At 41.2% G+C, this 12,579-nt stretch overlaps 1 protein-coding gene across 2 annotated transcripts in view; it reads right to left on the reverse strand.

The window, feature by feature from the left end:
• Window positions 1-12,579, reverse strand: part of thsd7ba (thrombospondin, type I, domain containing 7Ba) — a 281,426-nt gene that overhangs the window by 95,599 nt on the left and 173,248 nt on the right. For both annotated transcript variants that reach the window (XM_056241724.1, XM_056241715.1), the window contains exons 9-10: window positions 3,312-3,503; window positions 1,558-1,786 (exon numbers count right to left, since the gene is read on the reverse strand). In XM_056241724.1, coding sequence (XP_056097699.1) covers window positions 1,558-1,786; window positions 3,312-3,503 — 421 coding nt within the window. The remainder of the gene's footprint in view (window positions 1-1,557; window positions 1,787-3,311; window positions 3,504-12,579) is intronic.

Below are 12,579 nucleotides of genomic sequence, written 5' to 3' on the forward strand. Positions count from 1 at the left end.
CATTTATCAAGGAAAGACCTGGGGCAACATGAACCTCTCATAGAGAAAACAGAGAGGAAAAAGTCCAGCCTGCACTCAGAGCCACGCACAGCACAAGAATGAGAATATTGACAGACTCGATGTATAAGATACGGCTTCAGCAAATGTAAACCAAGCGATCTTCCCTTGTGGAAAGGTCAGGGAAATGCGAACATCTCATGAGAACAGCTTTCAGTACTATACATATATGTCTCATTTATGCAGTGTAAACGTGATATTTGAATATTAAATCTGGATTTCAGGACTGTGTGATTGTGTAGCAAAGACACATTCCAGAGCAGAAGTGTCTAATAATATCTGCTTCAATTTACGCTCTGATCAAACTAAATGTACATATATTTACAAAAGCTAGCAGGGGAAATATTTCTCTCTGGGAAGTTCATTATTCACCAAATGCGGATGTCCTTATATTATGTACTTGTATTTAAAAAATATACATCTAGGAGAGAAAATGCTGACAATGTTTTATAGATAAAGCTATAAAAATGGATGATCCCATAAAGGAAACTGGCCAGATTTAGGAACATTATAAAACTGAAACCCTCCAAAAACATTCTGAATTGAATGTCGGCACATATTTGATGAGGTATTTGAATGCATTTGATAAGGCTATATACTTATGTTGGTGGTTGCTCACACAGCACATAAATCCTAGTAAAGATTGGATACATTTGTTCAGATAGTGCAGTCAATATATGGTATATATATATATTGTTTGCCATAGTAACAACAATGCCAAAAGACATAACAGAGTAGTAGCCATGAGCACTACTACATTTTACCCATTCATACATATGCTGTGTTCAAAACAGTTCCCTTGTTTGATTATTCAAACATAGTGAATGGCATGTGAGAGTAAATGAGAGAATGTATGCAGATGTGCCACGACTACTGCACTTTGTGTATGATATTACAACGCATTCTCATCCTTTGGCGTCATATAGGTGACGCCATATGACATTTCGTCGAAATCTTACGCACATGGCATCCTTTAGCGTCAATATAACACGCACTGTTATGGGTAGGTTTAGGTCTGGGGTAGGGTACGGTTATGACGCCTTGGGATCTGCGTCTCATATTCACGCTAAACGATGCCATGTGCGTTGGATTTAGACGAGCGTGAGAACGGGCTGGATATTACAGCCATGCCGTGTCTCGAATGATGAGTGCTAAGTGTAATTTGATCTGACACTACCAAATTAAATGCATTTCCAAAATCTTACTTTAAACAGATTTCAAATCACAAAAGGATAGCATTTTGCTGCATGTCTGAACAAAGCGTTATTGCCTGCATCTGACAGGTAAAGTAAGTGCTCTATGGTATTTAATATTAAAAAGCAGTGATCACCAAAGAGTAGTCAAATATACCATTTAAACCTCATGCTATGAGCAGTTGTGGAAAATCTATGTGCTTTAATAATCTAACCTCCACAAAAGGCCACTGCAAACACTTTCAGCGTGGTGTGTGGAAATGCACAAATCCACACATTATAAATTTCATACATAAAAATAAGGCACCTTTTGGGAATAACCGGCCCGACGCCCATTTTCATGCAGACCACTTTACGAATCTGCACCCCGACAGCACAGGTGGCCGTTCCGTTCCAGTAGCCGGTGCCATTTAGATTCATGGAGGAGTCTTCAATGCATGGTCCCCATGGCGACGCTTCCCAGTAGAACGAGATGCATGGATGAGCGTTACAAGTTCTCCACTCCTCCAGAGCAGTAGCAGCTGGACATGCCTTAGCTGAAATGAAAAAGATCATTAACTGCATTACAGATGGAAAACCCTCTCTTAAGTTTGCTTTAATGCTCCATAAAATGTTAACGAGCTACATGAGCACAAGAGGCATGAAGCCGAAATCTACTGGGACATGTGAAGAGATGTAGATGTATGAATAGAAGAAAAAGAATAATAATAATAAAAAAAAAATGTTCATGGTGTAATTTCTAATGTATTTCTAAACCACCAGCATCAATTTTTTCTTTTTTTTAAATAATGTCTCAATGACTAAATGAGACAAACAACGTTTGGTTGCCTCAAACTCACACCATTGGTTGAGTCGACGTTGCTGTTGGGCTCCTCAATGCTGAAAGAGCTAATGTCACAGTGTTTACCAGTGTTGTTAGCATTAAATAAAACTATCAACAACATTTCTGTTCATTGAAATATAGTTGAAATACAATATTGTAATATTAGAGGAAATTAGAATAGACTCTTCCATACATCTGCTATCAACCATGAAACCAAAATAAATATCAGCTTAGCCGTATCAGCCAAATATTTGATATTGATGCATCTGGAAACTTCTTCCATCATTTTACAATACTTGAAAACATACTAAACCTGAAGCAAAGTGCTGAATTTGAATCCACGTGTGATGCAGGAACACCTTTGACACATTTTTTGTGGGATCAAAAATGACTTCTGCACTTTTTATAATCAAAAGTAATACCTACTCCATCTGCCCTTGAAGCTAATGACATTGTATTGACATTCAGCCTTTCTCCATAACACAGGGACTCATTATTAATATTCAGCTGGTCTACGTTACACTCATAAGGGCTTGTCTGATTAATGACACTCTGTGGATGGTGTGTAGAGGTTGGGGCTTTATTTCCATTTTCCAGATGCATGAAGATAAGTGTATGTAAGAGCATGCATAATGCTGTTACTCAGGATGTACGACGTATGTATGTATGCATGTGTGTGTGTGTGTGTGTGTGTGGCTGTAGAGGGGGCGGGAGTAGTCTCTAGACTAAGCTATATTTAAGTCTTAATTACACAGCTCTTTTTGTCATTCCAGAAGGACTGTGTGTGATTGGAAAAGCCCACAGCTGTAAGTAGGCAGACAGAAAAATGAGACCCTGTGAACACATTTTTATCACTGCTCCTCTGAAACAAATATACCGAATGCAAAATTGCTCCTCCACTCACAAAAACAAACTGATTAATGGTGTCATGTCACCCTCAGAGTGATATTAGGAGTAAATTACTTCCCTTGTCAAATCAATATTACGGCATTAAATTATCGGTTTATTTAAATTTTATATAAAAAAATATTATAATAGATAGGAATGTGCAGTAAGACTGGAACACAGTGGGGATGAAAGAGGTTAGGAAAAGACACATGCAGGCCCGAGGCACCACACCATGTCACATGCACCATTCATTTGAATGCCTTCAATTTTCTTAAATTGAAAATACATTTTTCAGACATTTGTAATAAACATTATCATCTAATTTCTGTGAAAGGTGAAAGTCAACTGACCTTCTCCTGGTAAGCCCAATACGGTCCGTGTGCGGCTTTGTCTGCCTTCTGAGTTTTTACTGGAGCAGCTGTGGGAGCAGGAGGACCAATCAGACCATGAGCTAACCACACAGTCACCTGAACACGCCATCACACAGGACACCTCTTTAGGGGGCGACTCATCTTCACAGAGCTCCTCAGGAACAAGCTGCCCTGTTCAGTGGAACATAAGACGACTTGTAATGTCACCATCGTTACTTGGTGTTGACAGATATCAAGGGAGGTTATTGTTGTTGTTTCAAAACGGGCACATTTGCCCATTTCTTTACTGAATACAAAAAAAAAAGTATTATACTGGCCATTGTGAACATTCAATATTACAAAATATATAGTAAGTTATAGATAGACAGACAGACAGACAGACAGACAGATAGATAGATAGATAGATAGATAGATAGATAGATAGATAGATAGATAGATAGATAGATAGATAGATAGATAGATAGATAGATAGATAGATACACAAATAGACAAAGATAGATAGGTAGATAGATAGAAGGATCATGTGACACTGAAGAGTAATTGCTGCTAAAATGAAGCTATACTAATAGTTATAAAAATATATTTTAAAAATATAATATAAAACAGTCAATTTAATTATACACAGTATTTCACTTTTTTACTGTTTTGATTAAATAAATGCAGCCTTGGTGTGCATAAGAGACTTCTTTCAAAAACTTAAAAAGATCTTACCAACTCCAATTTCTTACGGTACTGTATCCATAAATAATGTTAATAAAAAAAGATCAAATAAATACAGAAATTGCAGAAAAATGTAACACTTATAAAAGACTCTATATTAGTCAACCACAAACCCAAGGTACCTTTACAAGACAGAAATTCAATGTGTTTTGGTGCATAGAGGTGGAATAAGCCATTCAATGAAATAGTCCCATAACTCAGCGTTACACGAGTAAATCCTGATTATTGTGAGGTCCCTATTATAAATGTTCGCATATTCACTGCTTTCATCTTTTTAATGCAACTTTGATGAAGACTAAGTGGTTTTTATCTCCAAATAAGAGATCAACAGTTGGGATTCATCAGCCTTTTTGTGCTCAATCACAGAAATGGGAAACATGAAAATAGAGGGGGCAATTTAGATTTCATTATGATGAACACAACCAAGTTCTGAACACTAATACTTTCATGACGCTCCAAACCCTCACAATCAAGTCTGTCAAAGCAACGGCTGCACATCACATTGTAGTGATAATGCCATCAGTTTCTCTATACAAATGATCTGCTCTTCGATCTTCAAACAAATTAACCAAAGGAAATATTTGCTTTGTGTGTTGCCACTGATTTTACTAATGACTTCTTGATCAGATGGGCAGAATTTGTTTCCTTTCACCTGGAGGAAGAAAAAGATTTGAACAGGAAACAGAATTTGACAGAATGAACCAAAGGCCATTTCATTTATTGGATGCCAGTGAGCTATCAAAAGACAGAAGCGAAAGAGAGCTGGCCTGTCTGGCTGAGGTTAGTGAGAGGAAAACTCTCATTTCATGCATGAAAGAGAGACATTAATCCTTCCATTCACTTCTCTAGGATTACACAAAACTTTCCATTACACAATTAAACCCTAAAAAACATCCACAACAAACAGGCATATTACATCCTTCTTATGTGCCACCACAAAGGATCAATTTCCTGAGAAAAAAAATAAAAAAAAACAAAAACTAATTTAAACCACTGAATGTGTGAAGAATTCAGCGGTCAATACGAGGCATCATTATTCCCTTATTGAACTCTGTCATTCACTTTCAAACATGCAGTTAAGCAATAACAACCCAGGGGCAGATTTGTTATCTATGTATTTTCCCATGTCAAGAGGCTAAGAATGTGATATGGGTGATGTTCTTGATCCAATGAGGCATTATGGAAGATATTCCCTAAAGCGTGTCTCCAGCCCTCCGCCTCCAACCTTTAGCACCAGGCTTCTTGAGTCATCAAAGCAAAGAGGCTGGCGAGGAGGGACTGTAGGCATGTTCTTGGCAATCAAATTGCTATTGCAAAACACTGTAGGCGACCACGTGACCCAGACTTCAATGAGTTTGAAGATAACTCTTGCGTGCACGAGGTGGAGGACCCCTGAGCGCAATTTAAACTGTAGACAGAACCGGAAACTTCCATTCATCTACACTGAAGTCTCTACTGCACTATGAAATGCGGTTTTGAAAAAGAGGTATTTGGTCTATCCTTGACACTGACATCAAGGATCCAAAATATTGAAGAGATTTATTGACCCCTTGAAATGAGTGCATTAGCATTTCTACAGGCTCCTGCAATGCAGAGAAATATCAAGAGACACAGACAGACTACCTACATTAAATACATTGAGCACATACCATTCAAAATTTTGGGGTCAGTAAGATTTTTTTTTATGTCTGTTTTGCTCACTAAGGCTGCATTCATTTGATCACAAATATTGTGGGGGAAAAAAGTCTATTTTAATACATTTTCCTCAAGTCTTCAGTCACATGATCCTTCAGAAATCATTCTAACATAGTGATTTGGTGTTCAAGAAACATTTCATATTATTATCAATATTTTTTTGTGGAAACCGCAATACATATATTATTTTAGGGTAATTTGATGGATTCTTTGATGAATAGAAAGTTGTCTTTACTGCCAACTTTTGATCAATTTAATGCATCCTCGCTAAATAAAAGTATTAATTTCTTTTTTTTTTAAAAACCCACTAAGTACATGGCTGATTCTACAATTAAGGAAACTTTTCTGAAGAAAAAAAGGTAGTTTTATAATAACTTGAAACATTTGGTCTTAGCTTTTTTCAGTTTTTAATAGTTGAAATGTAAAAAATTATCTGATTGTGCTTATTTTGGACTTTTTAAATACCAATATTTAATTTGTGTTTACTAAAAACAAATGATTTATTTTAATGTTTATAATTTCAAAGCTAATTGACTGCCATTTAACTTGTGTTTGCAAATCTGAAACTTTTTCAATAAAAGTCATTAGCATGAATACATCATAAAAATCCACATCATCACACATAACACCAAATTTTACTTGAAGGTAGATTTTTACTCAAGGACATGTGATAAATGAAATATAGTTTGAGGAAGCATCATTTTTTCAAGTTGTTCAAACTGCCCGTAATTGAAGAATCACCCATTATAAAAATGTCCAATGAAGCATAAAGCACAATTTATTCTGCTGTTAATGCATATCATATACTGTAATGCCCATGCTGGTCCAGAAACTGGTTGACCAAGGCAGTCATGGTGTTTCAAATCAAACAAAATAGGTATATTACGGTGAGTAGCTAAGTCAGCCTTTTCAGCAGGAATGTCATATTCCCATAAAGTTAGAGATAATGTATACTGCAGAACTTTGTACACCAAAACATTCAGTGGTATAAATGGTGATGAGTGACAGTAAGTTCACAAAAAGCTCCAGAGAAAGAAAATAGCAGGAATTATACTGCAAAAATGACAGTTCAAGAGTCAGAAATAAAAACCAAGCAGTATTCATTTTAACCAACTGCGCAGGGCTATTATTTTCGTCTTCTGAATAATGCACAAACTGTAATTCCATAACAGGTGCTTGGCAATTTGAACACCCGATTGTAATAAGTTAAATTGCAGAAAGAATAATGCCAGAGCTCCAAATAACATCACCGACTTACGGGTCATATTGCAGGCATCAAATGATTCCAGCTTCCCACCTCCCTAAATCAATCCACTTTCCCTCTGTGTTATAATATATCAGAAATAATTGTGAAAGTTTGAAAGGAACACTTTGCCCCAGGAGGGCCGGATGAAAATGTGCATGCAGATTGCAGAAATTAACCTTAACAGCCCACACGGAGAGCAAAAGCACTGGAAGGGCCACATCTTCCTGGCAGAAATCGCTTTGGCTCAGTTGCATTTAAGAGGAAAGAAGAATAAATAAATAAAATAGTGCTGCTTGTGAGCCCCCCTTAATCTGTGTACCATTTCATGCTACGCTGTTCACAACGTACAAAACCCTCCACACAAAAATGAAAGAGTAGGAGGGAAAGAGATCAAGAGAACAACCCCTTGATTTGCCTGCAAGCACAGACACAAAACTATTTTGTGGACTATGATAAAGAAAACAAACATGGCATCTAAAAAAAACAAAGAAACCTTTGATTTAATCCCGCATTCAATTTTGAACAGAGCTGAAACGAAGTCATAATTGGAAGCGATAACGAGAGTAACATGAGACCTGTTCTCAGATCAGTTCTGATGGATGAAAGTTGGGCAGATTCATCATTCATTTTTCAGACAGAGTCAAGGACAAACCCATTCATTTAATAGCTTACAGGGGATTAGTCTTTCTACAGTCTAAGAGAGCTGAAATTAATTACCAAAAATATGATAAAAGCTCTTTAAATCATTCAAACTCTGAATCGAAATGTGTGCACCATTAGCAGCACCAACAGGGGCGTGTCACGGGTTGTGGTGCGGGTTGAAGAAGAGTCTGAGGCAAGAAGGCTCCAATTTAAACATTTACTGATAACTAACTCAAAACAGGTACAGGCAGGCAAACAAAACTCACACTAATACAACCATACATAGACGACGACCGACAAAGACTGAATGAACAGAAGCAAACTAAATACAGAGACAAATGAACACTAACGAGGTGAAGACAGGTGACACAGATGATGATGACGAGGGACAGGTGGATAATGAGGGAGTGAGTACAGGTGTGGAGACAAGGAGGATTCTGGGTAGTGTAGTGAAGATGACTAAGACAGACAGGTGCAGACGAAGACTGTGACAGAACGCCCCCCTTCAACAAGGCGCGACCTCGCGCCGTAGAACATCAATGGGGTGGGGGGGCGGGCGCCCTGAAGGCTGGCCAGGGCGTGGCCAAACTGGGACGGGAAGCCTCCAGGGCGGATCAGGAAGTGCAGGCGGCCAGGGCGGAGCAGGAAGTGAAGGCGGCCAGGGCGGGCAGGACATGGGCGTGGCCAGGGCGGTGGAGACCCTTCGGGCGGCCATGGCGGTGCGGACCCTTCGGGCGGCCATGGCGGTGCGGATCCTTCGGGCGGCCATGGCGGTGCGGATCCTTCGGGCGGCCATGGCGGTGCGGACCCTTCGGGCGGCCATGGCGGTGCGGACCCTTCGGGCGGCCATGGCGGTGCGGACCCTTCGGGCGGCCATGGCGGTGCGGACCCTTCGGGCGGCCATGGCGGTGCGGACCCTTCGGGCGGCCATGGCGATGGAGGCCCTTCGGGTGGCCATGGCGATGGAGGCCCTTCGGGCGGCCATGGCGGTGCGGACCCTTCGGGTGGCCATGGCGATGGAGGCCCTTCGGGCGGCCATGGCGGAGCCCTATGGCCCCCCCCAAAAAATGTAATGGGGAGAGTGACAGAGTCATTACTAGTCTCTGGGCTGGACGGAACCAGCGGTGAAGGGGTCTCTGGGCTGGACGGAACCAGCGGTGAAGGGGTCTCTGGGCTGGACGGAACCAGCGGTGAAGGGGTCTCTGGGCTGGACGGAACCAGCGGTGAAGGGGTCTCTGGGCTGGACGGAACCAGCGGTGAAGGGGTCTCTGGGCTGGACGGAACCAGCGGTGAAGGGGTCTCTGGGCTGGACGGAACCAGCGGTGAAGGGGTCTCTGGGCTGGACGGAACCAGCGGTGAAGGGGTCTCTGGGCTGGACGGAACCAGCGGCGAAGGGGTCTCTGGGCTGGACGGAACCAGCGGCGAAGGAAGCTCAGGGCTGGACGGGACCAGCGGCGAAAGAAGCTCAGGGCTGGACGGGACCAGCGGCGAAGGAAGCTCAGGACTGGACGGGACCAGCGGCGAAGGAAGCTCAGGGCTGGACGGGACCAGCGGCGAAGGAAGCTCTGGGCTGGACGGGACCAGCGGCGAAGGCTTGATGCAGGACGGATCTGTCTCAGGCTGGGCAGGCATGACATGAATCATCTCAGGCTGGGCAGGCATGACGTGAACCGTCTCTGGCTGGGCAGGCTGGACGTGAATCGTCTCTGGCTGGGCAGGCTGGACGTGAATCGTCTCTGGCGCAGGATCAGCGGGCTCTGGCGCAGGATCAGCGGGCTCTGACGCAGGATCAGCGGGCTCTGGCGCAGGATCAGCGGGCTCTGGCGCAGGATCAGCGGGCTCTGGCGCAGGATCAGCGGGCTCTGGCGCAGGATCAGCGGGCTCTGGCGCAGGATCAGCGGGCTCTGGCGCAGGATCAGCGGGCTCTGGCGCAGGATCAGCGGGCTCTGGCGCAGGATCAGCGGGCTCTGGCGCAGGATCAGCGGGCTCTGGCGCAGGATCAGCGGGCTCTGGCGCAGGATCAGCGGGCTCTGGCGCAGGATCAGCGGGCTCTGACGCAGGATCAGCGGGCTCTGGCGCAGGATCAGCGGGCTCTGCTGGATCCGGGGTGAAAATGGACGGCGTGGCGAAGATGGTTGGAGGCATCACTGGGGTGATGGTGATGCGGAGACCTCTCTCAAACAGGATCCTGATGAGGTAGTCTGTTAGGGTATGGCCCGCCGAGTCCATCTTTTGTTTGGTCGGTCGTTCTGTCACGGGTTGTGGTGCGGGTTGAAGAAGAGTCTGAGGCAAGAAGGCTCCAATTTAAACATTTACTGAGAACTAACTCAAAACAGGTACAGGCAGGCAAACAAAACTCACACTAATACAACCATACATAGACGACGACCGACAAAGACTGAATGAACAGAAGCAAACTAAATACAGAGACAAATGAACACTAACGAGGTGAAGACAGGTGACACAGATGATGATGACGAGGGACAGGTGGATAATGAGGGAGTGAGTACAGGTGTGGAGACAAGGAGGATTCTGGGTAGTGTAGTGAAGATGACTAAGACAGACAGGTGCAGACGAAGACTGTGACAGGGCGTGGCTAAAAAGGAGTCCACACAGAAGATGAGTACAATTAATTTTAGCTTAGATTAGAAATTCTATTGAAGCGAGCTTCAGTGTAACACATGCTCAGACCAATTTCAGTCAAATGAGGCAGTCTGTGCGGATGTTTTAAAAACTATCAGCATAAATGTATACCTCTTCTTGTTGAACAAAAACTTACCTTAAAACACATAAAAACAAACATTGAAAATGGGGACACAGCTTTTGTCACGGCTAATTTAGTTTTTTCCATAGTTATTCTTCTGTTGAAAATGGAAAAAAATAACTCGCGGCAGGGATGTATCTAGTACAAAGGAATTGTCGAGTAGGAGTTTTCATTTCATTAGTGTGTGTGTTAGCCTGATGAGTTGCGATGTCAGCGCTGAAGTTCTGTGGTTGACATTAGTGGTGGATCCTGATATTCAGCATTGTTTCCTCCTTTCTCACACGCAGTCCACTCTCAATTTCAATGATGATATCAAAAAATTAAATGCATTCAAATGCTCCAATATAAAACTACTGCCATACAGCTGCAAATGCACTCTAAAAACAATTATACTGTACAATCTTCCTTCTTGAGTGTGATGAGGCATTTGAAATCACGTTTTACTCACATTTACTTTAGCGCATAACACATCCAAATGGCTACCCTATAGAGTCCTGCAAGGACGACACATTTGTTAGGCCAACCCAGGAGTCATCACCCTGGATCCCTCAGAAAATAAGCTCTGTGACAGATAAAAGTATATGATTCTTACAGGTTTTGTTCAACTCCCCCCCCCCCCTCCCCCTCCCCCTCCCCCTCCCCCCCCATGACAACCAGAGGTGGAAAGTAACGAATTACATTTACTCGCGTTACGTAATTGAGTAGTTTTTTTGTGTACTTCTACTTTTTTAAGTAGTTTTTAAAATCTGTACTTTTACTTTTACTTAAGTACTTTTTCTTTGAAGTATTGTACTTCGCTACATTTGAAATCATATCCGTTACTGAGTAAAAAATAATAATACAAGAAGAAAAGAAAAAAAAACACACTCCGGAAACTACTGCATTGATTGAAGGGCGGGAGAACAAACGCGCAAAAAAGGTGACGCAGACCCAGCTGAAGCTGAAACCGAAGCGCTAAGCGAATTATGGCCAGTATGAAAATACTTTGTAGAAAAAAAGCGTGGTTGTCCTCGAGGATAGATATCCAACTTGCAAAAAATGTGGACGCAAAGTGGCTGCAAAAGGAGGATATAGGACACCATCCCTCCTGCAGATAAAGGTATGTCCCGATTTACGTGATGCAGAGGGAACCCCGGAATCCAGTCATGAAAATGAAATTCTTATAACGCAGATGTCACGTAAAACACGCAAAATAATGGATGGATGAATACATGGAAAGTAGAACTGTGCAATAAATCCAATCGCGACATGATCTGTGAATATTTAAGCTAAGCACAAAAATACTGCATGTAAATATAACCCTATTTGTTCTGCTGAGCTGCGCCGCTTTGTCTACTACATACTCAAGTACGCGTTACATTCAGAGTCTCACAAACAATTTGAGGATATGAATACATGAACATTTCCAGAGCTGCTCTGAGAGAACGTCTAATGAGCATTTTCATAATTTTATTTGAGATAAACCATTGTCAAATACACTTTGAAACACTTTTTTTTTTACACTTTTGGTCTTCACTACAACCCGTCAAAATAAAAGTTTGGTTTTACTAGGAGAAATTAGGACAGAAATATATTACTATTATAGGCATACAATAGAACGTAGCCTACTTCTCTAAATAATAATAATAACAACAATAATACATTTTATTTAAACATTATTTAAAGGAATATATATTTTTTGTCCATGGTTTAATTTAGTAAATCTGTTTTTGCAGCGCTTCCCCAAAAAATAAAAGGACACAATTTTAAATTTACATTTGATTACAACCGTTTTTGATAATATATTTGGATTAAATCATAAAAAGAAACATTACTTTTCTGAATAAAATACATTTCATAGGACAATATTTTTTCTTAAACATTTTAATAAATTATTAATTTTAAAAATAAGTTGTTAATCTAATTCATTATCAATTATCAAATTTAATTGATTAGACATGTTTTCTTGAAATTTTAATTAATAAAACAAACAAATGGTTTCAAGTTGGTTATAATAAAAGCATTTGTTCATTAAAGGGGCACTTCACCTCTGGGAAGATGAATGTGTATTTAAAATGGGTCATTTATGTAGAAGAAATGTGAAATTATTTTTGAATTTGGAGCTTTCTAGAGAATCTAGACTGAGAAAAGCCAGAAAATGTGGCTTATGTGGATGAAAGACAACAACTCCCAGAATGCAA

Source organism: Rhinichthys klamathensis, unplaced genomic scaffold, assembly GCF_029890125.1.
Source record: "Rhinichthys klamathensis goyatoka isolate OS25496 unplaced genomic scaffold, OSU_Roscu_1.1 h1tg000021l_1, whole genome shotgun sequence".
Lineage (NCBI taxonomy): Eukaryota > Metazoa > Chordata > Actinopteri > Cypriniformes > Leuciscidae > Rhinichthys > Rhinichthys klamathensis.